The sequence below is a fragment of the Heptranchias perlo genome, chromosome 23 (genome assembly GCF_035084215.1).
Source record: "Heptranchias perlo isolate sHepPer1 chromosome 23, sHepPer1.hap1, whole genome shotgun sequence".
In the NCBI taxonomy this organism is placed as follows: domain Eukaryota; kingdom Metazoa; phylum Chordata; class Chondrichthyes; order Hexanchiformes; family Hexanchidae; genus Heptranchias; species Heptranchias perlo.
Genome location: NC_090347.1, coordinates 17,919,809 through 17,947,695, shown reverse-complemented (window position 1 = coordinate 17,947,695; position 27,887 = coordinate 17,919,809). Strand labels below are relative to the sequence as shown.

The 27,887-nt window shown below is 42.2% G+C and overlaps 1 protein-coding gene and 1 long non-coding RNA gene across 3 annotated transcripts; both read right to left on the bottom strand.

Annotated features, from left to right (window-relative positions):
- Positions 1 to 4,610: 4,610 nt before the first annotated feature.
- On the bottom strand, positions 4,611 to 9,092 carry LOC137341147 (actin, cytoplasmic type 5). 2 transcript variants are annotated; one of them, XM_068004126.1, is made up of 6 exons: positions 8,985 to 9,092; positions 7,427 to 7,557; positions 6,998 to 7,237; positions 6,259 to 6,697; positions 5,757 to 5,938; positions 4,611 to 5,265 (listed from the first exon to the last, which is right to left on the bottom strand). In XM_068004126.1, the coding sequence occupies exons 2-6, from the start codon at positions 7,550 to 7,552 to the stop codon at positions 5,122 to 5,124; spliced, it is 1,131 nt and encodes a 376-aa protein (XP_067860227.1). In that variant the 5' UTR covers positions 7,553 to 7,557; positions 8,985 to 9,092; the 3' UTR covers positions 4,611 to 5,121. The 2 variants fall into 2 exon arrangements, with proteins under 2 accessions (XP_067860227.1, XP_067860228.1); XM_068004127.1 differs by lacking the exons at positions 7,427 to 7,557; positions 8,985 to 9,092 and adding an exon at positions 6,852 to 6,893 and having other exon boundaries at positions 6,998 to 7,017.
- Positions 9,093 to 13,436: 4,344 nt separating this feature from the next.
- Positions 13,437 to 27,546, bottom strand: LOC137341382 (uncharacterized). Its single transcript, XR_010967019.1, has 3 exons — positions 26,959 to 27,546; positions 21,575 to 21,650; positions 13,437 to 13,531 (listed from the first exon to the last, which is right to left on the bottom strand). It is a non-coding gene; the product is annotated as an uncharacterized lncRNA (long non-coding RNA).
- Positions 27,547 to 27,887: the final 341 nt, after the last annotated feature.

The following is a 27,887-nucleotide window of genomic DNA, read 5'->3' as shown; positions in this document are numbered from 1 at the left end:
TCCTCATCACAGTTCTATTCTTTATATGTGTCATGAGCGTTAGCGAGCTATTCAACTGTAAGAGCATCAAAGTTGAACCCAATACTGTCCACACCCACATGCGCACTTTTCAACAGGGGTCCCTGATAGCAATGAGAAATCAGCTGATTTTCCCGTCCCTACACAAGGGGCACTATGCCCATTTGTGTCACTCCAAATACTTCCCCAGCAGCAATCAACTAACTCAGTACAGACCAGCTCAATATGGCTAAGTACCATTTACCCACTGAGTTATCAGTAGCCATACAGTCTGCTATGAATGGAACCAATATTGGCCATTAGTTCACAAAAGAGGATACATCAGTTTGTGAGGTATCACTTGTTTGTCCCTCACTAGTGATCCAAATTTTCCAGATCCCTTTGAGGGTGGTGTTCCTGGAAGTGGCCAAACTCTCCAAGTTAGACGGCAGAGTGCCGATGCACTGGGAGATTACACCATACAGGCTGGAAATAGACTTCTCCATACTTTCAGCCGTGGTGCTGAAACTCCTTGGTAGGCCTTTCAATATCTGGTATAGCAGCTTGTGTGAAGCAAGCAATTTTCTTTTCATGGCTGGGCCCCTGAAATCCTCATGTCTGTCTTGCTCCGTGGAGCTGGGAGAGGATCTCGCTCTCCGTCGAGCTGTTCTTGTCACTACCTGCTCCTGCCCCACTAAAGCTGGGTGCATCACCTTGTTCAGACCTCTCTAACACTCTTTCACCAAACCGGGGTGCCAATCTCTATGCTGGTGCTTGGGACTGGTGAAACGCATGACAGTGCCTCCCCTGAACGATTGTCCTCCTCTGAGGATTCTTCTTCGAGGGGCAGTGGTTGTTGAGAAGGGTCGAGAGAAAACGGACACCAGTTAGGATGGCTCTGAGAGGCTGGACAGTTGCAGATGACATGCATCACAATGCAGCTTGTTGTAGTCAAGCTGGCTGAATATGCATTTTCCTATGCTTCATGAAGGAGGACAATAGTCAGAGGCCCTATTCAGATAAGCCCTCAGCCTCAAAATGCCTGCTGCGCACAACTCTTGAAGGTCACTTATTTCAAGAGCAAAAGGTTAGCTAGTCCTCCCCCTGATCTTCTCCTCTCCCTCGTGTCATTCGCGGTTTTCTCCTGCAGAAAGAGAGCCAGATTTAGTGAGTGAATCCTACAAAGGAGAGTACACATTGCTATCGGGGGCCCTGCTCCTGCTTGTATTGCACATTGGGATGGGGAGATGTTGAATGGAAAGCAAGCAGCTGGAGTGCGAAGTGAGGAAGGAGTATTGAGAGAAGTGTTTGAAATGAGAATGAGAGGTACTGTAGTGTGTCCTTGTGATGGATGATGAAGGAAGTGATGGGGGCAGAGAATAGATAAGAGTGCTGGGGGAGGGTGGTGAAGAACTGAGAAAGATGGAGAAATTAAGAGCTTTACTCACCCTTGCTATTCTTGGGAGGCCAGTGAAGTGCTTCCTGCAGTGAATCCAGGTCCTGGGGGCAGGGGGCGCGCTCCTGGAGCTTACAATCTCTGCCACTTCTCTCTATGCCTGATGCACATCACACTTGGGAACCTTCCTTCTACGGTTGGGATACAGGTCTTCCTTCCTCACCCTCACCTCTTCCAACAGCATCTCCAGGGATGCTTCGGGAAACCTAGGGGCTTGCCTATGACTCATTATTCCCACTCTTCCTTCCAGTTTCCAGACAAAACTAGGCAGAGGGGAATGCAATGTCCCTTTAAGAGGTGCATTCACGCTTTAAGTAGACCTCTGCAGGGCCTGCCGGAAATTGCGCTTAAAAAGTGGGCCGGGTTTTCCGTTCAGCCACAAATCGGATGAGAAAACTGCCTGTCGGATTTAAATGAGGCCGGGAGTTAAAATAATCAGGGCCTGAAATTTTCGGCAGAAGGTACGTTTCACTCGTGCCCCCGCCCCCTGCCCGCCTGGGGTTAAAATCGACCTCCCCCCCCCCAAGCAACTTGAGCAATCCTCTGGTTACGTAGTACCAAATTACTGCCGTAAAACACATTGCAGCAAATACAAGTGAAGGTGTCGATGCAAAATAAGGGGTCCTGCAAAACTCCCATATCTCACCAGCATTCGCCATCTGTGGTATATATGATTGTGAAGGGCAACTATTACCACCCCTGGAACCACTGTTAAGAGAACAAAAAAGGGAAAACTGAAAAGTATTTTTTCACAGAAAAGCATTTAGAAAATCTGTTACTTTTAAATTAGAGATAGGCAAGTGCAGCAATGATCAAGCCACTGATTTGAATTTTTGACAAGACCCATTGTGAAGCTGGACAGAATTATTGAATTATTTGCAGAACAGCTGTGAAAGTCATATAATCAATGTAACATGGAATTGATAAATCACTATAAACCTGTGGGTATACAGACTAATCAAATCATGGAATGCAGTTTGATTTAATCAAGCAGTAGCCCAGCTACTGATGCATCTAAATATAATTTACCTCTAAATAAGGGGCTTTGGGAGAAAGGAGATTTAAAAAGTGCCATTCTGCTGAATTGATTTAACAGCAACAAGGCAGTCACATCTAGATTACTTTTCACCCATAATTTAGACAACTTCAAGCTTCCAATGCTGAACATTTGAGTTTATAAATTAGATTTATATTCACAATAACCTTCATGACCTTGCCATCTCTACTCCCATCATCTCAGACAAGGCCATCTCTGATCTCTTCCTTGTATCCCTCACATCCCCCGTCCAACCCCATTTTCTTCTGCATCCACAAATGGAAAAAAGTGGTTACTACTTTCAAACTCCCAACTGTCTAGCCTCCATTCGCCATACTTCTATCAATCATTCCCTCACCTTTGCCTTTGATGCTCTTGTCCCAATAACCCTTACTCTCTCCCACCCTGGTTTTTACTCCTGGTATGGCCCCCACCTTTGCTCCCTCAAATCCAACGGGCACAGACTTTGGAGCACAACTGGCTTATCTATTCATCGCCATATGTGGCATATCAAGTACTATCAGACGATACTCTCCTCTACCCAAAACCATTCGCTACTCCAGGATCATCCTGGAATGCAAATATAATCCCAGCTTCTTTGCACTTGATAAGGGGCAGGGGTTTAAGGAGGCAGTTGGTGGTAGAGAAAAGAGCTTATGGATTTGTCACTAAGATTCAGACCATCCATTCAGCTGTCTCTGCCACATCACCCCCTTCCCCAGTCAAAATTCTCCCAAGGTTCAGAGTGACAAACTCTCATCTTTCACAAGCATCTATTTCCAATTATGCTCATCCTATCCATGAGGCCCCCCTCCTGCTCCGTTGACCCCATTCCCACTAAACTAACCACCCAACTTCCTTTACTGGCTACGCAAGCTAACGTAAATGGTTGTCTTCACTGTCCCCCTCCCTTTTAAAGACTGTCGTCATTATCCCCTCAAAATACCCACCCTCAATCCTTGCAAACCCCATTTCCAATTTCCCTTTCCGCTCCAAATTCCATAAACATGTTCTCACCACCCAAATCCAGGCCCATCTTTTCCACATTTGAACGGCTCCAATTATGTTTTTGCCTGTCCAACCACTGAAACTGCCCTAAAGTCTTGAGCATGGAGCACTATCCTACCTTGTCCTTTGACTTCTCTGCAGCCTTGCAATCAACCATACCATCCTTTGTTGTCCAGCTGAGGGGGGTTAAAAAAAGCTCTTGGTCCTACACCTATCTGATCGTAGCCAGTGCGGCACCTCTTGCAGTCCCAGTTATATCTGGAGTAAGAGGATCTATCCTTAACCCCCTCAATATGCTGCCCTGGTCAACATCACCCAAAGACATGGCCTGAGGTTCCATATGTATGGACACCACTCAACCTCTCCATTGCCTCTGGTCTTATCCAGGGTTAGATGTCAGACAAGCAGGCTAAGCTGAAATTTCCTCGCTAAAACATTTAGATAACCAAAGCTATTATCTTCAGCCCCCACCACAAACTTTGTACCTCACCAATTCCATTCCCCTTCATGGCCATAACCTTCTCTAGATCAACAACTCCAAACTCCATGTTCTTCCAACTCTGGCCTCTTGTGCACCTTCCACTCCTTTCATCACCATTGGCAGCTATGCCTTCAGTGATCTAAGTCCTAATCTCTGGCAACCCCTGTCTCTCCACCTGTGAGCATCCTTAAAACTTATTTTAACCAAGCTTTTAGTCACCCCTGCTAATTAGCTCAATGTAAATTTATGTCTGATTATACTTAAGGACCTAAAGTATTTTTCTATATTAAAGACACTAACAGCAAGCTGTAGATTACTAATGTTAAATATTGAAAGAAATTTTACACTAGATCTGACAGGTTCATTTTAGAAAACCTAATGCTTATGGCTTCCAGTCAACAATAAGATTTCAACAAGCTACAAATGTGATCAATGTCCAGAATAGCCTACTGTTAGTACTAGGGCAAGTAACACTTAGTAACCTGAATTTATACCCCTACCCATCCTCGAGAACATGCCATGCTCATTTGCTACAAAAATGTCATTAAATGAACCTTCAGGTAGATTGGCTGAAGTTTTCTGTTGGTTATCTAGGAATGCATACAGGCAACAAAAGAGAACAAGCCAGTAAGTCAGTTTCTATAATATTTTACTTGTTTCTTTCCCTCAAAAGTGAAATGTCAGTTGGGCATTACAATTGTCAACATCCAGATGACTTACAAATTTTGGTTTCTACCATGTGAAAATGAACATTAAGGCAACGTACAAAAAGAAATTTTACATAAATTAACTCAGATGCATAAATTTACAGGTGTAAATGCAACTTTTTTGCAACTCAAGTTTCAGCCCCATGAACTGCTGAGAAACTATAGGAACAGCAGGGTCGTAAGGCCTGAAATGCAATATGTTTCAAACCCTGCAAGAATGGCAGCAAGACAGAGAAAGTGACTATTTGACAATCCAACAGTGCTCCTTTTAAAACACTTCATACTAGCTTTCTGAAGGGATGGTAATTTCTTCACACGTAGGCTCTTTCTTCCAGTTTCATGAGGCTAGCATGAGGTGTAATTGCCTGGGCAAAAAAAAAAATTTCCTCCTTTTCAAAGTTATGCAGCAAATGCTATGCATCTGCTTGCAGTCCATTTAGAAGCATTTGCGGTGCACAATGGATGGGCCGGATTCATCATATTCCTGCTTGCTGATCCACATCTGCTGGAAGGTGGACAGGGAAGCCAGGATGGAACCTCCGATCCAGACAGAGTATTTACGCTCAGGTGGAGCAATGATCTAAGGAAATAATTGAATATCAAGTAAGTGAACACTCAAGTTTGAGTACTAAGTGCATATCTCCTTATTCCAAGAGGAAAGCAATCCTAATTATACTATTGCATAACAGCATTGTACAACTACCCATTAAAAGCTTGCTTCTCGCCACTTACAGCTTGCCCCTCATCCTCCCCATCTGTGACTTTTCACACCGATGGTTATCAAATTGTGCAATGAGGCCTATTGTTTGTCCCTATCTCTCCCATCAAAAGTAAGGGAAGAACCACTGGTAAGCAAAAATTAGTATCTATAGCACAGGTGAAAGGCTACTCATTATATCCTTAAACAGTTGAAGTCGAAGAGCTCAGTGAGGAATCTATAGACCTTGATCTACATCCATCACTCCATGATTTAGCATGGAGTTTATCAATGAATGGCCCTCAACAGGCCATTGCTTGGGAGTGCAGGCCAAGTTAGTCATGCTACCTTAATGCAATGTGTACAAAACCTACCTTGATTTTCATGGTGCTGGGTGCAAGAGCAGTGATTTCTTTCTGCATTCTGTCAGCAATGCCAGGGTACATGGTGGTACCACCAGACAATACTGTGTTAGCATACAGGTCTTTACGGATATCAACATCACATTTCATGATAGAGTTGAAAGTAGTTTCATGGATGCCACAAGATTCCATACCTGGAAGGCAAGAAAAAACCCTAGTTAAAACCATGCAAGAGTTAGTCAACTCATCCCTACTCAGGGATACTGCTTGTACACACACAATCTGATACATCAAGCTTCAAAACTAATGGCAGGCATAACATTTTGCATCATATCATAAAATGTTAGTTTGCCAATTTATTAGAAGCAAGCCAATTGTGTAACTGCAAGACACCATAGAGGGCACCTCACTAGTACCACTAGCACCAGAAGGGCACATTTACCCAAAGTCTTAGATGTTTTACTTGTGGGAACAGTCAAAATCTCCAGACCACAAGTGTGACTTGAATACCTACCCAAGAAGGATGGCTGAAACAGGGCTTCAGGACATCTGAATCTCTCGTTGCCAATGGTGATGACCTGACCATCAGGAAGCTCATAGCTCTTCTCCAGGGAAGAGGAGGAAGCAGCAGTGGCCATTTCTTGTTCGAAGTCCAGAGCTACATAGCACAGTTTTTCTTTGATGTCACGGACAATTTCTCTTTCTGCTGTGGTGGTGAAAGAGTACCCTCGCTCCGTCAGAATCTTCATGAGGTAGTCGGTCAGGTCACGACCAGCCAGATCCAGACGCAGAATAGCATGGGGAAGTGCATAACCCTCATAAATGGGCACAGTGTGGGTGACACCATCACCAGAGTCCATAACAATACCAGTGGTACGACCAGAGGCATACAGGGACAGCACAGCCTGGATGGCAACATACATGGCTGGGGTGTTGAAGGTCTCAAACATGATCTAAGAGGGAGAAAGAGTGTATTTCAGTGGTACGAATCAATCAAGTCCAGCACACTCGGAATTTGCTAGCATGCCAACATGCAGATAAAGAATGGAAAACTGCAACTCAGAAGATGGCAGACAAAAACCAAATAAAGATGAAGCAGACAGAAACCTGGAGACTTCAGGGGAGAAATTCCAGAAGCAGAAGAGCATCCTGGAAATATTGAAACAATAATTAGATTGGAGAATTTAAAGAAAAAAAAAGTAAAAAGAAAGTTTATGGAATACACAGCATTCATCACCAAACTAATAAGTTACCTGGGTCATCTTTTCTCTGTTAGCTTTGGGGTTCAGGGGAGCTTCCGTGAGCAGGACAGGGTGTTCTTCTGGAGCAACACGGAGTTCATTGTAGAATGTGTGATGCCAAATCTTCTCCATATCATCCCAATTAGTGACAATCCCATGCTCAATAGGGTATTTCAAGGTAAGAATACCTCGCTTGCTCTGAGCCTCATCACCTACATAACTGTCCTTCTGGCCCATACCAACCATAACACCCTAGAAGAAGAACAGCCAGTTACCACTGCAATATCACATTAAACTTCAAGTCTGAGAGCTGCACACTAAGGCCATTTAATTATTGAGTGCAATTTAGAATTAACACTAGGACATGCAAGCTAAAAGTAGAAACCAGTTTGCATATTTCTACATCAGTGCCTATAATATTTTGATTATAGTAAAACCTACCTGATGTCTTGGGCGTCCAACAATGGAGGGGAACACAGCACGAGGAGCATCATCTCCAGCAAAACCAGCCTTACACATACCAGAACCATTGTCTATGACAAGTGCAGCAATCTCATCATCTGCCATTTTGACTAAAATGTGGAGAGAAAAAAGAACTCAGTGCTTATACCATTTGAAGGCAAGATTCTACATACAGTAGTCAAATATTGTAAAATCAAACCTCTTCACAAGTTAAACTATCTGCAACTCCCAATTACTAGAGCTATTTAGACAAGTTAGTGTCTGGACTAAATTGGTTGCTTAAATTTCCTTTCATCAAAGCAGCTAATTTCTACTAAGCTCATTAGTTACCAGTTTTCCCTATCCAATTCTGTGCAATGGTCTGCTGGGTAGAGAACAATGTCATACATGGCTCAGCTAATCAGATTGAACACTTCCATAAAAGGATATGGTTTGAGTCTAGCAAGGATAGACCCCACCCCTTCAAGCAGGCTCAACTTTACAAAGTGTCAGTCTTCAATGTATCCCAATACCAAACCCCTCCCATTCACTGAAGAAATCCTTGTACCTGTCCTTTGTTACACTGCAGCACTTAACAGGCTTGACAGATAAAACTGATGTACATGAATCACTATCCCTTTTCTTCCCACTTTTAAGCCACACCTTCCTGTTCTCATTATTACATCCAGTTTCCAAGAATAAAAGCCCAAGTACCTGCCCCACCCAAGCTCATACACCACTAATCAAATTATAAGCTTCTATGCAGAGCATTTCACCCCACTATCAAAAATCAAGCTACCCATCTTTTCTGGGAGAGCTTGTTAAAACAATTTGAATCATCAACTGGCCATGGCTCATTATAAGGTCACAAGAAAATAAAACAAACCCAACACATCCATATATACTCAACACATATCACCAGTCTCAATTCAGGAGCAATAGAACACTGTTCTATAAATGATGCTTGCTCCACAAGTCACCACAAACTGGTCAGGCTGAGAGGACCTCAGATCAATATCTGAGGCACATCTCATGTCAAGTATATATAAGATATGAAAGTTCTTCTGCCCCCAGTGATAGTTTTAAGCACACTACTCTCCCACGACAATACTCTCCCCCACTGATGCTCACCATTTTAGCCTAGTTTCCTAGTCAGCCACCATTTTAAATTCTCTCCCCCTTCCCAAATCACCATCTTAACCTCCCCATACAATAGCAGCACCTTTGTAAAAGTTACAAACCCAAGGACGGTCACAGCATGCAAGGTATAAAAAAAAAGCTATTGGACCATTATTTCTAATCTTCGTTACATTCATCTTGCACCTTACAGCTCACCTTACAACAATTTTAGCTTACGTATTTTAGGTTAAATATCAAAATACCCTGTACTAGATATTACCATTAGATGCAGAATTCAAAATTAAACAGACCTTCTAAAGCAAAATCAAATTATTAGATCTAATACTTAATATAAGAAAACCCTCTCACTCCACACAAATAGTTTATTTAATTATACAGGGTTTTTTTTTTTCCCACCTCCTACAATTTTGTTTTTTACCTGTTAGTTGATTTCACGTCGACTGCTTTGCAAATGCGTCCTCTCCCTGGAGCTGCCAGAGCCACTGTGACCGCTCTCACCCTCGCACCGCTCTCTAATGGAACGAAGCCCCACCCCCCTCCGGGCCGCGCGCGCACACCCAGCACAGACATACCCATATATGGGCATCTTTCACCAGCTCGTGCCGCCATTGGCCGAGACGCCGCTCGCACGCGCCCCGGCGAGGAGTGTGGCGTCGCGCCCCGCCGCTTTAATCATTCACCACTTCACCGCCGGCCATTGGTCAGTCGGTCGCGCGCGCTCGCGCCCTCCCCCGCACGCGCGCACGCGGGCGGGACGTCACGTCAGACGACGTGAAGGCCCTGCAGTGCGAATACTTGGTAACGGGGAGGGTAAGGTTTGCCGACGGTTGGGACTCTTAACAGCTGGAGTGCGCCCCGGCGTCTGAATATGCCAGACGGTTCCCGTAAGCGCGATTGCTTCCGTAGTGTCACCACCCATGGTCCGGGGCCCCGCCATTGGATTCGGCCCGGTAATCTGATTGCGAAAGAACTGTCATATGTTTAAGTTACGGTTATGTTATGTGGTATGCAGTCTCCGGGGACCCTGGCATCTTTTGAGGCTCCCTTCCTTTATAACCTTTCTCAACATTTTGTTTTTTTTTAAAAAATTATAAATCCCAGAAAAATAAAATATCCAGAATCTTAAAGAGCAGGAATCAGACAATGTCAATAATTGTGCCCCAGTTCAATGTATAACCAAGCTGTGCTGTTCATATTCCCGGCTCCCTGTAATCTGGCTGTGGGTCTGGCAGAAGCAGGGACAGTGGTTGCAATCTGCCTTTTGTCCCTTTGGGATATTCTGACGAGTGAAAGGTTCCCATTTACCATCGCAGGGACAATGCACACACATTATACCTGCCTGAAAAAATGAGTGAAAATACACAAACTGGGGTGTACCGTGTGAGGTTCAGCAGCAGCTTTTGTGACCATATTTGGACTTTTTCAGAGTATCAGATGGGAGTGTCAACAAAATGAGTTTCAGCCCAATACACACCTAACCTTTAAACCAAGGGTAGGTCATTGAAACTAAATCGTATGACTTAGTAGCCTTGATTTAACATGGATATTGTTAAATATAGAAGTAAATGCAGTACATAGTAAAAGAGCAGAAAGCAAAACGTGTTTTGAAAAACAACCAGTAATTACAACCAAACTGAAACCTGAACTCTTGTCTTCTGTGCATGATCCTACCCAATTGTAACTCTATATGAGCTACACTGAGGCTGAGTCTCCAAAAAACATATCAAGTTTGAATGCGAAAAGCTGGGACAAAGCACAATGGTACATTGTGTTCATGTTCAAATGTGCTCTGCCACTGCCACTGCCACAGCATGGTAGGATGTAGGTTACTCATGTCACCCACTCCCCAGAGCCATCCCCCACTGTGATGAAGGGAAGTTTGAGGATGGAATGGCATAGCCACTTAAAAATACCAGTGGCCTTTGGCAAAGGCTTGGGGACAGGTGACTTGTATGCCCTCCTAGACAGGAATAGTATGTGGCACAAAAAAATCAAAAGAAAAATGAAGTACATTGAAAAAGAGAGAACACAATAAAAGGATCATTAATTTTGTCACATGAAATAAATGATAATACTCTGCATGGTGTTTTCAAGTGAACTTTTGTACCATTGTGGATGAGTCCACTCATCCAGGCACAATTGGGTTGTAGGAGCCAGCAATGAGTACTCAGCAGTACTCCTTGGACCCCGATCCCAATGCTAAACAAATCAAAAGAAAAGTTCAGTACAACTGGATCCCTTCTATCCTTCTAACCTCCCATTTTTTTTACACCCCACCATTGGCCGTACTCACGTGCTACCCTGCGTTTAAACTGCCTGCATTCCACCAATCCAGCCCCAACTCCATGACAATGTGCTGCCCTGTGGGATTCATGCACATCCTAAATTTGTTTACTGCTCTCATCTAACACCTCTTTGTTCACTCAGTCTGATTTAACATAGCTTTGCATGTCAACCCAAAATGAAATAATATGAAAAAACGATGTTCAGTGGGTGTTCACAAAGGTTTTGTATGCAGACAAAATTCCTTGTACACGCCACTGAACATCAGTTTTTTAGGTTCACACTTGCTCCTATGCATTTCATACATTCACTTTTATACTTTTAACTCCTCTTGTGCACCAGACAAATTTCTGTGCCTTTTTTTGGTTCCATCTGCACTCCTTTCTGTTATCTGTTACTTTCCACTCTTGATCCTTTATATCTTTCTCACTTTGTTTTATTATTTTCCTCCTTTGCCTCCTCACTGGTCTGCCCACAGTAATTACCCTCACATTCTACCACTTGTCCTACTTTTTGCTCACTAATATATTACACAATAAAAGAAACTAGAACCAACCTTCCGGATGTTTCTGCCTCTCTCTGTTTTTTTTTTCCAGTTTGTTTTTTTGTTGATTGTGTATTCGGGGGTTCTGCAGGTGACACCTCTCTGTCTGAACACGGTGATTGCCTTGGCAACGGGCAGTTGCAGGGGCAGTCTGTAAACACCATGTATTGTTCTATATGTATAAATGCGTAGGCTTCAAGGAGCTCCTGAACATTTACCTGATGTGGAGATGCCGGTGATGGACTGGGGTTGACAATTGTAAACAATTTTACAACACCAAGTTATAGTCCAGCAATTTTATTTTAAATTCACAAGCTTTCGGAGGCTTCCTCCTTCGAACATTTACCTGAGGAAGGAGGAAGCCTCCGAAAGCTTGTGAATTTAAAATAAAATTGCTGGACTATAACTTGGTGTTGTAAAATTGTTTACAATTGTCAACCCCAGTCCATCACCGGCATCTCCACATCACAACCTTCTGTCAACAAACAACCTATTGCTACAATATGATTACTAGCTTTCCCCATAGCCAAGTAGCTAATGGTAGTGCCCATTGTAGTACTAAACCATACAGACTAGAAGGCCCATGCTCAATTCCAGGTATGTGGTGAATTGACTAATTTTGTATGGGGCAACGATTGCTACCCAGCAGCTCTGCTAGATAGTGCATTTGTGTAGACGCCAAGTGAGGATAGAATTGGGCTTGACTCTTATGCCATCCATAATCGATTAGCCTCCCAAGACTAAGTTCACTGTAACTAAGTTGCCAGAGGTCTACCAGAACCTGTGGAACTATATCCAAGCAAGAGTCACTACCCTCAGGAGAGGAGAGGGGCAGTGAAAATGTAAACAAACACAATATAAATGAAAAATAAATTGCTCATTCTATAGAAGGTCGGCTATCACTCTGTTTACACCACATCCTTTAATCTTATTTCAGGTAATTTTGAGATGAGATCCAAAGTCCTTATCGAGGCCTTAGTGTTCAAACTACTGCTCTAAGGAACTATTAATCCAGCTAAGAGGCTGTAGCATTTGGCTGTGTTAAAACAAGTGTCACCACGACGGCATCCCTATTGTTTGGGAGATGAAAGATCAAAAAGACACCCCAGTGTCATTCTAGTCAATTTGTTTGCATACATGGCTTGTGTCATGCTTTATTACAGGATTCAGCCTGGCCAGAATAAATCGAAGGATCAATAATGAAACCCAGGCTGATACAGTAAGATATCATAGTGTGTTCTGTAGTATGGGATTTTATATTACCATTTATTTCCTATCGTACAATATATTCTACTTTTTGTAGCTTCTTCAAATAAGACTACAGTACTTCCTTATTTTTCTCGTTCCTTCTCCACATTCCAAATACCTCACCCTCTTCCACCTCTCCTCTCAGATCTTCCTCATCTACTGCCCCCGGCAGGCCCCTAAGAGCATTCTTCACTGAATTCTCCTCCCTCAGAGGGCTGTCTGCCCTCAAACTCTGAAATAAAAGACTCCTTTTCTTTGGTGATTTCAACCTCCATCAACTCAGCTTCCCCCACCACAGTTACCATCCTTGCCTTCCTCACCCTCCAAATTGACTCTGTCACCTACCCATGCATTGACACCCGTTTGACCTTGTTATCACACGTGAAGAACATATCCCAGCATAAGTGGGGTGGAGTATTTCCAGGATTCAGGGCCAATCTGCTTGAGGGCCAATCTGCTTGATGCCCGACTTCCTTAAGCTTTCTGCATAATTGAAATTCCTGATACCTTTAATCATCTTCATTGCTTGCCTCTGCACCTTCCTTCCATTTTTACAAGCTTTCTCTGAATTTCAATTGTGGTATAAAATATTCATTTGAGAGAGAAAAGCTACTGCTGGAACTAAAGGCATTATTTATATTTGTTATAGGAAGAAAATGGTCCTTGAACCAGGTTTGATGATTATAAAAATGGCATAAAAAGCAGAACTTATTAATAAATTGAGGAACTTGGCAGGAGGAGTGGTTGAACTTCATATTTAAGCAACAGTGGAAAATTCTTAATACTTACCTTCCTTGTTATTGTGGAAATGCCCTACTTCGACTCAGCTGAGAAGTACCATCAGGGTTAAAAATCTCACACTTATGCAAAATACTGCAGATGCTGGAAATCTGAAATAAAAAGAGAAAATGCTGGAAATACTCAGCAAGTCAGGCAGCACCTGTGAAGAAAGAAACAGAGTTAACGTTTCAGGTCGATGACCTTTCGTCAGAACTGATCCGCTGAGTGTTTCCAGCATTTTCTGCTTTTATTTCACACTTACTCATCTCTGATTCAGGACAACAAAATACCCACCACCAATCGTGTAAAACAGGGGACTACTATTACACTTTAGTGGGATCCACCAGGGAGAGTTGCTGCAAAGGTCTATCTGAGGTCTAAAGCCATTTTGCATCAGAAGAACATCATGTTGCATATATTAATGAGTTTTTTTTTCATTTTCTCCTCTCCTCTCCTGAATTCTTGCTCGCATACGGCAATATGGATTCCAGCAGCTTTTCAGTATCTTGGCCGAGTGACCATTTGTTGTGTCATCTTAGACAGCGAGTTTCAGCAGGCTGTTTGATCATGGAGAGCAACACAGCTGAACTTTATCCTGTCCTCATCCAACATCCAAAAGCACTTTCCAGCATGGGTCACCAGTTAGCAATCAATAACTGGCTGATTTTCCTTCCTCTCCAGTCCAAGAGGACTAAGGCCAATCGCAGTGGCTCCACTGTTTAAAGTCTATGCTGTCTAGTACTTTACATGTACCTAGTGTGCAATCAGGGGACCATTAATAAGTTCTTTAAACACAAATCAATCACTGACTGAGTGGATAAATAAACCACCTAATGTGGTACTTAGTCGCACAGACCAGGAAGGTCACAGGTTTGATCCCTGGTTTCTCCTGTTAGCTCATCTGAGCGGGAGCAGTGTTGGTAGTAATGCAATGGGCTTCGATGTCTCTGGACTAGGGAGGGGAAAAAAATCAGCCAGGATTCCTGCTCCTGATTGACATTGAGTGACTTCTGCTGTCTTGGAGATGAATTTGTCAGATATCCTGATAATTCCAGAGTTATTGAAAAACTGGAAAGTGAGAAACAATGTAGTAATAGCGTTTGTATCTATTAAGAAAGAAATGTATATAGAACCATATCACGTTGTCATATATGATGGTTTTTCACGATGCTGAGATATTCTGCAGGCATCAACAATCCCTCCGGTTAATTCTAAAATGTTGCATGTGCCCTTGCTAAACATTAAATGTTACCTATGAATTGCTTTCGGCCCATGTGACTCAGCACATGACTTTTCAGTGACAATACTTATGTGCATTAAATGAACAATAATTAAAATATGCTTTTATTATTTGCCCAGTGTGATCAATTATTATTCGTTCACACATTGACTTTTGAAGACAAATTTCAACTCTAATCTTTTCCTCTCTTTTTAAAATGTTGTGCAAAGCAAAATGAGGGCTGTCAGTGCTGAGCAATGAATCGCCTTTATCACTCTTGTCACTCACAGTCAAGGCCGAAAGCAGAATGAAATGTCCTCTATTCTACCTACCTCTGAAAAGCATCTCTTGCTGCGCCTGTATGACTTTGCCACTTTCACACCACCCATCCTTTTGGACCGAGAGTGAGAATGGCAGTTTAATATCAAATTATGTGTAACATTCTGCTTTGACCTCGTGTGCCAGTAGAAACTGAGCTGAGACTGCTCAGACACTATTCACGTAGCATTTTCCGTGTATAGTAGAGAGTTTAGAAACATTGCCCTTTAACATGTATAATCTATTTTTCCAAAGTGACAACAGACTGGAATAGAAAGTAGAATCCCCATGATGCACTGGGAGTTTGTGAGCATGTGGAACAGAAAGTTAAAAAGTCCCATGAGAGGGAAAACCTAACATAAATCCCCAAACTGGAAATCCCTTTTTATTATTTTTAATTACTGCTAAAATGTGGGCTTCCCCTGGTGTTTAAGCCAAAGAGGAAGAGGTTACATGTCACACAAACTACCCACACTTTCTGTGTGCTCACTTCTGTTTATCTTTTCATGAAAATTACATTTTTGGGACTGATACACAAAGGACTAGACAAGAACCAACTTAGCATGAAACCTGATAGCCTGTCATTTTCTTTGGATATAGATTGTGCCCACATGCTGATAATGGATTAGTGCTGGTGTTTTTACAAAATTGCATTCCAATGTCATTTAAAATTGTTCAAAATATATTCAATCTTTTTGTGTTTTTTCAAAGAACATAGGCCTAGAAATTGGCTGCTAATATTGGCAACAATAATTTCTAGGCTCATATTCTTCATGTGCTAGAATTTTGGTATTTGTACTATGAGATAAATGGTTGCTGGGCAAAATTATGAGGTACAGTACTTAAATCAAGGTGACATGAAGTGGAGAGGAAGATTGAGAGTGCCACATTACAATCATGACAATTGCAAGTCCAAAACAATGTCTAAAATTAAAACTTAACTTTAAGTCTCACCATCACAACTCAGTGTTGAACAACCAATGTGTCCCACTAAATTGAACTGGAAATGCAAACATGTTTGGATGGGATGGAGCTGTTTCTCGGGAAGTAAGGAGTGGATGATCAGGTGAGTTTGAAGATAGGATACTGCAGTACCAATGAGCTACCACCAGACAGCACTGAGAAATCAGCTCTCCACCAGGACAACCTTACGAACACATTATGTCGTGTAGGTGTTACTGTAAGGCAACTCTTATGGACGTTTTAGGGAGGCAATGGGATGCTTTCGTAAAGTTAAACTGTATTTAAAATCTGTGAAACAAAGCAATAGTCAAGTTTAAATATTCATATTAACAATGACACAATAATCTTGTTTTAACGGATCGTCAAAAATGGTATGTTAATGACCATTGTGCAACGTTGGCCTTAGGAAGAATCTGAAACACTCAAACATTTACAGTATTTTGCAATTTTCTAGTTATGTTATGAGTTATGTTTCAACTTGATTGTAAATGCAGTTTTTGTTCAAAGTTATAAAATACTTCTTTATTTTATAATAATATATTATTATTATAATAATTATCATTTAAAAACTTGGTACAAACAATGTACTACCCTGGATTCACAATTAATGACCTGCTTTGTAATCTGTCCTTTGGATGAGATGTTAAACTGAGGGCCCCGTCTCCTGTGGAGGTGGCTGTTAAAGATCGCATATGGCACTGAGTTCTCCCGGTGGCCAACATCAGACTAAGTTATCATGTCAGTTGGACTCTGCTGTGTGCAAAATGGATTCCACATTATAACATAGTGACCACACTTCAAAGTAATTCAATGTATGTTACGTACTTTGGGATGTTTATGATAAGTGCAGCACATAAGCAAGTTCTTTCTTTTACTTAGTACAACATTCTATTCTATTATAAGGGGTATTTAGATAGGAGTTATTCATATTAGTACAAAATCCGCAATTTATAATAAAACGTTTGGTGTACTGTTGAACGAGTTTGAATAATATGTTGTCTCGTCTAAACATGCATTTGATGAGGCAGCCTATAAAACCACAAAATATTGCTTTCACAGCACTATATCATGTTAGAACCCATAATCCCCCATCTGGCGCGTCCCAGTCCAGGGAGGGAAGGAAGAAGGGAGGGAGAGAGGGAAGGGGAGAGAGTCAAGGAATGGTGCATAGTAGGGCATAAACAGCATGAAAAATATCTCAAATATGGGGTGGGTGAAATAAATAAATACAGTTGGCGAAATGTCAAAATGTGTTCGTATTAAGGCAATTATTGCAACATGATACAGAAGTGACTGATTAATATGCCATGTAAATATGATAAATATGCCATCAAGCTCAATATTTTCACATTAAAACAATTTTAAGATCAGTTGGAAGTGGCAATTTCAAGCAGTTTTTGAGAGTGAATTCTGTGGGGCTGTGAATCATTCTGAACAATTAGGGAAGGAAAACTAAATGAGTCTGAAAAGAAAGGATGCTTGGGATCGTATTATTCATATTACCAGGATATCTTTAGACTAGATCATATATGTTGGTAAGATTTACTCTTATGTGGTATATATTTTCAATGAGTCTACCATAAATTGATTAGGTTAGCCACAACTGGTTGTAATAGGATACCAAGTTCAGACCTTACTTATATGTAACATAAAAACAGAAAATGCTGTAAAAGCTCAGCAAGTGAGGCAGCATCTGTGGAGAAAGAAACAGAGTTAACGTTTCAGGTCGAAGACCTTTCGTCAGAACTCACTTATATATAGTTTGATCATGTCTCTGAGAAATGCCACACAGCACTTCACATGCAATGGGGACAATTTTAACCTTTTGCAGACAGGCAGTGGATGGAGTGATTGCACCACATTTCTGTTGTTCTCGCCGAGAAAAGTACCTTTGCCGTTTTTGTGAGCAGCCTGCAGGGGTCCCTTTAAGAACTGCTGGTTAGGCCGCATTATGCCAAGTACCAATGGGAAGAGATAGCAGGGTGCACGCTCCACCTATTGGTATCTGAAAATTGCGTTGGGATCCTATGTACGTCATAGGACACTGATATGCATGCCTTAATGAGGCCCCTGCCTGAAACAGGGTGGGTGGTCTGGTCACCCATTTTCAGAACCAGCTGGAAATGGCAGCTAGCATATCGTGACCGGGAATGGGGCAATGGTTCAGCACCACGATTTCTAAGCAGAGATGTTTTGCTACAGTTGTACGGGGCATTGGTGAGACCACATCTAGAATACTATGTGCAGTTTTGGTCTCCTTATTTAAGAAAGGACATAATTGCTTTAGAGGTGGTTCAGAGAAGGTTCACTCGATTGATTCCTGGGATGAGGGGGTTATCATATAAACTCCAGTTTAGAAGAATGAGAGGTAATCTTATTGAAACACATAAGATCCTGAGGGAAGAAGGGGTAGATGCTGAGAGGATGTTTCCCCTTGTGGGAGAGACTAGAATTAGGGGCCACAGTTTATAAATAAGTGGTCTCCCATTTAAGACGGAGATGAGGAGAATTTTTTTCTCTCAGAGGGTCAGGAGTCTGTGGAACTCCCTTCCCCAGAGAGCGGTGGAGGCAGGGTCATTGAATATTTTTAAGGCAGAGTTAGATAGATTCCTGATTAACAAGGGAGTCAAAGGTTATAGTAGGTAGATGGGAATGTAGGGTTGAGATCACAATCAGATCAGCCATGATCTTATCAAATGGCAAAGCAGGATCGAGGGGTTGAATGGCCTACTCCTGCTCTTAATTCGTATGTTCTAGAGTGCTATTGCCCTGCTCCTGCCTAGTGGGGGCACTGATAATTGTCCCCAATGAATTGCTTTGAAGTGCAGTGACTCATTTGTTTTGCAAATGCAGGCAGTGATCTGACACAGGGCTTTGGTTTTGTATGGGGCCAAACAATACTTTACAGCTACAATTACAGTATTCAGTTAAGAGGAATAAATGCCTCAGGTAGAGACAGAAAATGACTTTCCACTATCAGTTCTGTTCACAACATAAGTAATTAGGTACCTAAATGCAGTTCACCTCACAATCTCTTGCATGGAGTTAAACGATGTTCTAAAAACTGATCAAAGGAGAAAACATACAAAATGTGACACTGAAAAAGAGAAAGGATTAGAAACTTGGGAGCATCATATTCAGTAACTTTCAAGAAAAGTAATTTTCCTTTAAAATGCAAATAAGCCCAGCAATGGTTTATATAGACCAGAATTTTAGCGATACATGTAGAAAGAAAAATGTTGGGTACAATATACACATGGTAAATGGTGGCAGTGCTATTAATATTAAACAATTGACTTAAATATGTAATTACCTAGCATAGTTGGGGTGGTTGGATTATGAGCTGAGCATTTTTGCTTTAAATGCCAATTGCTGTACATTCATTTTCAATTGATTAACTTTTATACGATTCCACAGAGATAGAGTTGTAACTGATGAATCATGATGGACCATTTCTATGGAACTTGGCTAGGTTATTTTTTGAGAAACCTAAGGGAAAAATTAAGATCGTTGGTGCAGAACACTATCAAGGCTGAAAGAGGTTGGAGAAAATTCAATGTAAATCAAGAAGTGTTGGCTAATGGTATATTTTCCTCTGTGTAAAGATAAAAAGGAACAATTTTTCTGGGCAAGTGCCGTCCAGGAGCAACAGGGGCACTGCACTCCAGAAATGTGCTCTCGTGATGTTCCTATAATCTAAACAGGACCACCAAATTGCCTTTCTCAGTTCTTCTCATTCATCAGAGAGGGTGATTGGTGCCCATACCCCAATATGAGTCAATGCCTTCAGGAGAGGAGGGAAAAAAAATACTCGTCCTTTAAACTGAAGATGGTTACATCGTAGAGTTAAAAACCTTTAATTTCTTCTGATAAGGGTTTCTAATTACCAGGGTATCAAGAGACACGACCATTTATGTTGGTAAGATTTGTTTTCATGTCCAGTATGTTTTTGATTGAACTATCACTCGAATTGATTAGGTAATAGATGCCTGGCTGTAGTAGGAAAACCAAGTAAAGAAGAGTGCTGTGTGTAAGCAAAACTGATGACATGAGACTGGGTATGAAATAATCATTAGAAACCAATCTACCAAGGCAGAGCAGTGTAGCATTCATTCCAGCACAGTTGAAATTTAATCTGTGTTGTTAAGAATATAGGAATGTGACTTGGAAATCAGAGCCTGACCATTACTGCTTTAAATGGATTAAACACATAGGAAAATACATAGATCCTTAAGCAGATATAATACTCACTGGGTCATAGGAGTTCCAGTAAAATTATACCATGTGTTAACTGAATAAACATTTGAATTAGGACCATGATATCATTAAAAATATAACAAGATTATAATTTTTATTTAAAAGAACTGTGAATTAAGACATCTTCAGTTTTTTTTGGAATGATATTCTGCAATTTATCCAATTCCTTTTTTTCTGGGTCTCATTTAGCTATTCTCTGACTGAGAAGGTGGGAAAACACCCCATTCGCAGATTGCTACCAGCTGATTGGAGGTGTAATAGTGGTCCAGTGTGATCTACCCTCAATTTTCTTGGCCTCTTTCTAAGTGAGAAAACTTTGACATCTCTTCCTAGCAATGCAGGAAGTGAAATTCCCCCTATCAAATAATTTTAGCAAAACAAGTTTTGTATTAATGCTGATTTATTTAGTAAAATTTTCCACAGGAATAATTTTATTCACAATGCGATGCAACCAAGATCATGGGTATGAACCCAAATTCCACTGTTCTGTGCACAACATTCACCATTTTCAATGTTTTGTAAGATGAGCTATTACAATGGCAACTCTCCATTTGACGTCTCTTTGTTTATTAGTTTCTCAAAACCTTAAGCTAATCAACTTTGTTAAAATATATGTATTTTCAACCATCATGTAGAGTACTGACAAGACGTGCATGCTGGGTGTAGATCCGTGATGTGGAGATGCCGGTGATGGACTGGGGTTGACAATTGTAAACAATTTTACAACACCAAGTTATAGTCCAGCAATTTTATTTTAAATTCACAAGCTTTCGGAGGCTACCTCCTTCCTCAGGTGAACGATGTGGAAAATCTACACGGGTGTAGATCCAGCAGTGCTTTAAAGACATTTGAGAAAGCTGATTCTATCCCCCTTGCAGTTAATTGCAGAATTTGGCAGTACTTCAGGCCAATGCGTCAACTGGAATCAATCGGAAACCCTCCCTTCTGAACTGGGCTACAATTCAGTCCTTCAGAGTTTTTCCTTCTGTTGGATACCAGATGTTTGAATATACTTGGACATCACACTTGTCCCTTGACTGAATCACATTATGCTGATCAGCCTTAGGCAGTTACTGTATAAATCTGAGGTGGAAGTTAACAGATGGAAGCCAAGTCCCTCATGAGAAAGTAGAAACTTTAAAGATAAACATCATACCCTAGCTCAGTTAGTCTATATATTCTCTATGTTACAATTGAGATCATTCTCCTATCCTAAAATAGCACTGCCCCAGACTGTTTTTAATCATTTTGATTGGATAAATATTTCTTAATTTTACCCAAAACAATTAATTAATTGTATTATACCCTCTCCCCTCCACACCAAAAAGTGATTTAACTGGTCTTTTAAAAGGATCCAGTGGCTGTTTGCAAAAACAGGACTGTCTGGTTTAATTACCTTTCCTAGTTGCCAGCACTTTCACCCTACTTGTTCAATGATATTTTTCTCCCATAAAGGTAGAGGCTAGACAAACCTGAAACACACAGAATAACACTGATGTCACCACAATTAACATAAATTTTACTTGCAAAATGTTTCTGTCATGAAGATAAATAATCTCAAAATAACCCTCTAGATAAAAATGTGTGAATTGGAAATAAAAGTTTGGCAGGTAGAAATTGGTTATGGCCTTTTTCTGGGCCCAAAATAGATGACGCAATGCAAGCGTGCCAGAAATCAGAAGCCAGAGGCCCGAGACTCATCTGAAATTGGGCCTCAGGCCTCATTTCAATAATATAGGTGAGCTGCCGGCGCCTGTCATGCCTCTAGAGACAGCTTGCCCAGTTGGAGATGACATTTGGGCTTGCTGCCTCACCGCCAGTGGCCCTCTTCTCCCTCCCCCCACACCGGGGGTAGGGTGGGGGGAGGGAGAAGAACAGGGCAGGGGTGGGGGGTGCGATCGCAGGCCGGTAGCAGCCCTCAGGAGTGCTGTATGGCTGGGATGTGCACTCCTGCGCCTCCCAGTTCCATAGCAAGGTAAGTTTTTAAAAAAATACTTTTTGGTGGCTTCTTAGGCCACCAGCAATCCCATTTAAACCTGAGCAGAGCGGGCCCATCACCTGCTCCGCTCAGTGCTGAACAACGTTGCTGAGGGGGGTCATTAAATAGACGCTAGGCCCCTCATTAGCAGATACAAGGGACCTAATGCCTGTTTAAGGTGGCTGTCCCGGATGCCTGAAAGTTGTTCAATGCCAACATGGTGTCAGATGTATTTCAGAATTCCTCGGGCCGCAGGGCATAGACCTGCAAAATTGATAATTGGTTCCCCCATTTTCTGCCCGATAAACGGGCACAACGAGGAACAATTTCTACCCCTGGGTTTTTTATGCACTTTGTAACGTCATATAGAATAACTTTACTTTTCACACACTGTAAAGGGGAATCTATTGGTTTGAGTACCTTTTAAACACATGAAAAATATATATATGCTACAAAAAAATTCTACATCCTAAATACTTTTTAATGTAAAAATGGTCAAATATCTGCTTTAAGTTTTGTAAAACCAGGTGGGATTTATTCCACTGAAGTTTACAGAAGTGGGAAATTGGAAGTAAAAAACAGTTACACCTTAACATGCACTGTGCCTGTGTTCATTATTCAGTAATCACATGATGAAATGTTAGCAGAGGCACTCAATTGTACAATAAGCACATGCCATTTGTATGGGAAAGTACATCCTATATATAACTGACCAATCCATCTCAGGTGTTCATGGCTCTTGTCATGCTCATAAACACCAGCTCCTCCGATGGTGGACAAACTGAACTGAACTGAACTTTCAAAGCTTGTGCAACTCATACATCTGGAGAATGATTAAACTCAGACTCTCAGTGCAAGGCTCTCGTGCCTGCATTTTGGAGCTTATAAAAATCACTCAAATCAATATTAAAAATATTAAAACCAATGTACCTTTTAATATCCAATGTAAAATGACGAAATAAATGTATATATCAGTAAGTTTTCTTACAATGTGCTGGGAAACCTAACTCTTGTAGATTATTGAACCGATTTCCCTGTGAGCCCCTGCCTCAGCTCAACTGCTGCTGAAACCCTCATCCATGACCTTTTTACCTCTAGACCAATTCCGATACTCTCCTGGCTGGCCTCCCATCTTCCACCCTCCAAAAACTGCTGCCCGTATCCTAACTCGCACCAAGTCCCGTTCACCCATCACCTCTGTGCTCGCTGACCTACATTGGCTCCCGTTCCGGGAATGCCTCGATTTTAAAATTCTCATCTTTGTTTTCAAATCCCTCCATGGCCTTGCCCCTCCCTATCTCTGTAACCTCCTCCAGCCCTACAACCCTCCGAGATCTCTGCACTCCTCCAATTCTTGCCTCTTGCGCATCCCCGGTTTTAAATTGTTCCACCATTGGCGGCCGTGCCTTCAGCTGCCTAGGCCCTAAGCTCTGGGATTCCCTCCCTAAACCACTCCGCCTCTCTCTCCTTTAAGACGATCTTTAAAACCTACTGCCGGCTGGGAAATTGCAGGCCCGTAGTGGCTGATTTTCTGTCCATTAATTTAAATTTAGAAAATCTACAATTTATTAATGGTTCCCAGGAAAAAGTACATAATCTAAAATTGACAAACAAGTGTCAGAACACGTTTAAATCCATTTTAATTGAAAAGAAAGAAAGACTTGAATTTACATAGCTCCTTTCTTGAACTCAGGACATCCCAAAGCACTTTATACCCAATGAAATACTTTTGAATGTAGTCACTGTTGTATGTAGGAAATATACCTAAAATTGACTACAAGCTTATTAGATTTCTCGGTACGCTGCCATAACATAGATAATTCTGAGGTAAGTAATATAACAAATTGTCTTGTCTCTCTATTTGGCTCTCTCCGACTCTTATTCTCCCAGAAGTAGTTTCTATCAATGTCTGTTTGCTACTCCCCCGCCTCCATCTGATTCTATATGCTTTTTCATAATCAGCATTTCTCACCACAGAGGCTATATACATGGGGTTGAACATCGATACTTTGTAAAAGTTGCTATCTCTATAATTAATCTTTGTTTATCTTTCTCCATTCTTTATGATATCCATTGTGTTTAGTGATATTTTAACATTTTTGCACTACTTTTCTGATACATGGGGTTGGTATGTACAATGGGCAGAAAATCAATGTTTCTTCAAATAGCACTGATGTTGAACATTCTCATATAATTATAATGATGTACATTGTCCATTCACACATTAGTTGACTGTACCAGTCTCTCAACTGTTTCCTCATCAGATTATTCACTCCAATAAATAGAAATTCTTGATACATTCATATAATACACTTGCTGCAAAAGTTCATGATTTAAATCTCAGACACTAAGGGCCCGATATTGGGAGGGCGGTGGGTTCACAGCCGGGGGGGTCGACTGGACGTGTGGGTAACGTGCCCAGTGAAATCGGGGTGCTCCGCACGCAATCGCAGCTTGATCGAAGGTACTTACCTATGCTTCCGGGTTTCGCGCTGGAAAGCTGCGCAGCAGACAGACATAGGCTGTCAGCCGGAGGAGCCCTATTTAAAGGGGCAGTCCTCCACTGACTGATGCTGCAGGAAATAGGAAAAATTACAACATGGAGCAGCCCAGGGGGAAGGCTGCTCCCAGGTTTAATGATGCCTCACTCCAGGTCTTATTGGATGGGGTGAGGAGGAGGGGGAGGACAGAGATTTTCCCCCCGGCGGGAGGGAGGAGTGGCCTGCCTCTGCCACCAAGAAGGCCTGGCTCGAGGTGGCAGAGGAGGTCACCTGCACCACCAACATATCGCCCACCTGCATACAGTGCAAGAGGCGCTTCAATGACCTAAGTAGGTCAAAGTGAGTACATTTACTCATTTCCCTACACTCCGTCTGCCACATCACCGCCCCCACCCCACATCTCCTTCTGCACTGCCAACACTACTCTATCACATCACCCCTCACACCCACTCAAAGCTCATCCTCATCTTACCTGCACTTACTCACCTCGCCAGTACTCATCCCACCACTACCACTCAACCCAATCCTCATACAATCTCATGGCTCTATCTCATACTCACCCTCACATGCATCTCTTTCACAGTCAGCCTCACTCAACCTGCCACTACCTGTGCTGCAGCCACAGGGCATGCATCACATATGTGCAGTAGGAAGCGTAAGGCAAACGTGTCGTGAGCATGAAGGGGATGCACAAGGGTGTTTGAGGGTTTGTCATGGTTTTTACTTATATTTAATTTCTGATCAACTCACATTACATATTATATTGTCACCACTACTGCCACGTCTTTGCGAATCTAGTCTGGTTTGTGCAATAATGCCCTTTCCTGAGGATCACTATGAAGACCCACAACTGATGACACCCATTGTGTCACTGCAGAGTGGGTGTAGGTGTATTTGCAGGGCTCTTTTGTGCAGACGACTGAGAGACGTCGGCGATGTCCCCAGTGGCACCCTGGAAGGATACGGAGGAGAAGTTGTTAAGGGCAGTGGTGATTTTGACAGCGACAGATAAGAAGATGGTGCTCAGGCCAGCCGGGAGCAGCTCGGCATGAAGGAGGCTGCAAATGTCCACGACTACATGTCGATTGACTCTGAGCCTCAATGTGCACTGCTGCTCAGAGAGGTCCAGGAAGCTAAGCCTCGGTCTGTAGACCTTGTGCCGATGGTAGTGCCCTCTGCAACGCATCTCTCTCTGCCGTTGCCCTCCCTCCTGCTGTGCAGGTGGATGTGTCACAGCACTGTGTTGTGGAGCTCCACGTGTCAGAGGTGGACGGCGTGGCCGGCGAGGCTGGTGATGCTGTTCGTCCTCCGAGGAGGTCATGACTGCAGCTACGGCGGCCCCCATCCGGAAGATGTACATTTGAGGGGGGTCCGCAAGGTAGGTACATGTGTCTGGACACCGGGGTAAGTGTGCAAGTTGGTGAATTTTATTGTTAGGAGGAAGATGGTGAAGGCCAAATTTTGTCCAAAGTGACAGAGTGGCCTCCTGCAATGAGTGAGGGTCTCCCCCACCCCACCTGTCAAATGGACCTTGCTGCCACAGGCTGATGGCTGCAACATGTCCATTTGAACTGGGAGTGTTTCCCCCAGTTGATCTGAAAATCCCACCCCTCCAAAAAGATCAGGTCAATCAGGTCTGTAAACGACCTGAAGTACCTGGTTAATTACTTCAAGTGGCATTCCGCCGGCTTTAATTGCCGGCGGGAGTCCCACATGCGGGGGCTGCGCGCGCATGTCAGCGCGTCACTGGGGAACCCGGAAGTGGGCGGGTTGGAGCGGGGCTCCGGACCCGCCCTGGGAATCCCCGATTTTCGCAGCCCCCCGCCACGAACGCACCCGCTCGGGGGTGCGAAAATCGAGCCCTATAACTTTGATGTTTCAAAACTCAATAAATAATTCACTGCAAAAAAGGCAACTTTAAAATGTATATATTTTGTTCACCGTCTTTATACCAATTTGAGTTGTTTAGGTTCACTGCAGGTGCACTGCAGTGAGAATCAGATGGATTTTCTGTGTAGCTTTTAGTATTTTATCCTGGGTCTGCTGTTTGGAGCATGTTCATGTTCATTACTGCAGTGTATTTATGGGTGAGTGTATTTATGTCATATCTGATTCTACTACAGCTGTTCCATTAACAGACCTTTTTTGTACATGAGCACTCAACTCTAGTTTTTTATCCTGCAAACACCCGACAAATAAATAATTAAATATTTGCAACGACCTGGAGAATAAATGGTTGCAAATCATCTCGACTATTAGCGTTAACAAAGGTCAGAGACCCAATCAAAAGCCATACATTACCTTTTCATTACCACAAGGTACCTCTGCCACACCAAAGGGAGTGCTGGCACCTTTGTTACTGCGGTCCAGTATCACTCAGCAACTTGAACAGGGTAGTAAAGGGCAGAAAAGAGAAGGAAATTGGAAAATAAAAACAATAAAAAGAGCATTCACATCACAAACTTTTTGGTTGGATTCAATTCGAGGTTCCAGAAGTGTTTTCGCTAACGTTTAAAGGAAGCCTTCAGATTTTTCTTTGTTTGGATTTGAACGCTCATTCAAATGTGTCAAAAGGCATCATGTATTCTTTTCTAAAATTACATCTTGAAAATCATTACTCGGATGGATCATATACAGTTGTACAAGGGGAATAACACATTTATAGAAATATTATCTTATCGGACTTTCGTTTGACAAACATATTTAGCACAATCTAAAGAGAGCACAGAACAGGAAGTGCTGGAAAAAAATCTTGGCGGTAATCAATAGGATGAAAATTGCCAGGTTCCAGAATGGGCGGGCGATCTGCTCCACCAGATTACTGCCCAGGCAGTGAAGGTGAAAATTATCCCCCTCGCGTTCTTGTCATAGAATAAGTGAGTAGGCCTGAATTTTATTTACATAGATTATCCTGTCACTTGCCAATATTGGTAATATGAATTTTAACTAGATATATTGGTCAGTCAAAAGATGGTCTTTGGTTCAATCCGTGGACTGTGCTGAGTTAGCTGATAGAACTTGCATTTATATAACACCTTTCACATCCCAAAACGCTTCACAAATTTCAACCGGTGCACTAAAACTGGCCTAAGCACTCCAAGGGAGAGGATTAACTATCACCTTGGGTTCTCACTATCCCGAATAGCCTGTATAGGGTCACGCATGAAAAATAGCCACTGTATCAAGGCCGAGTCAGTGACCCCTGGAGACGAGGTGAGAAAATACCTAAT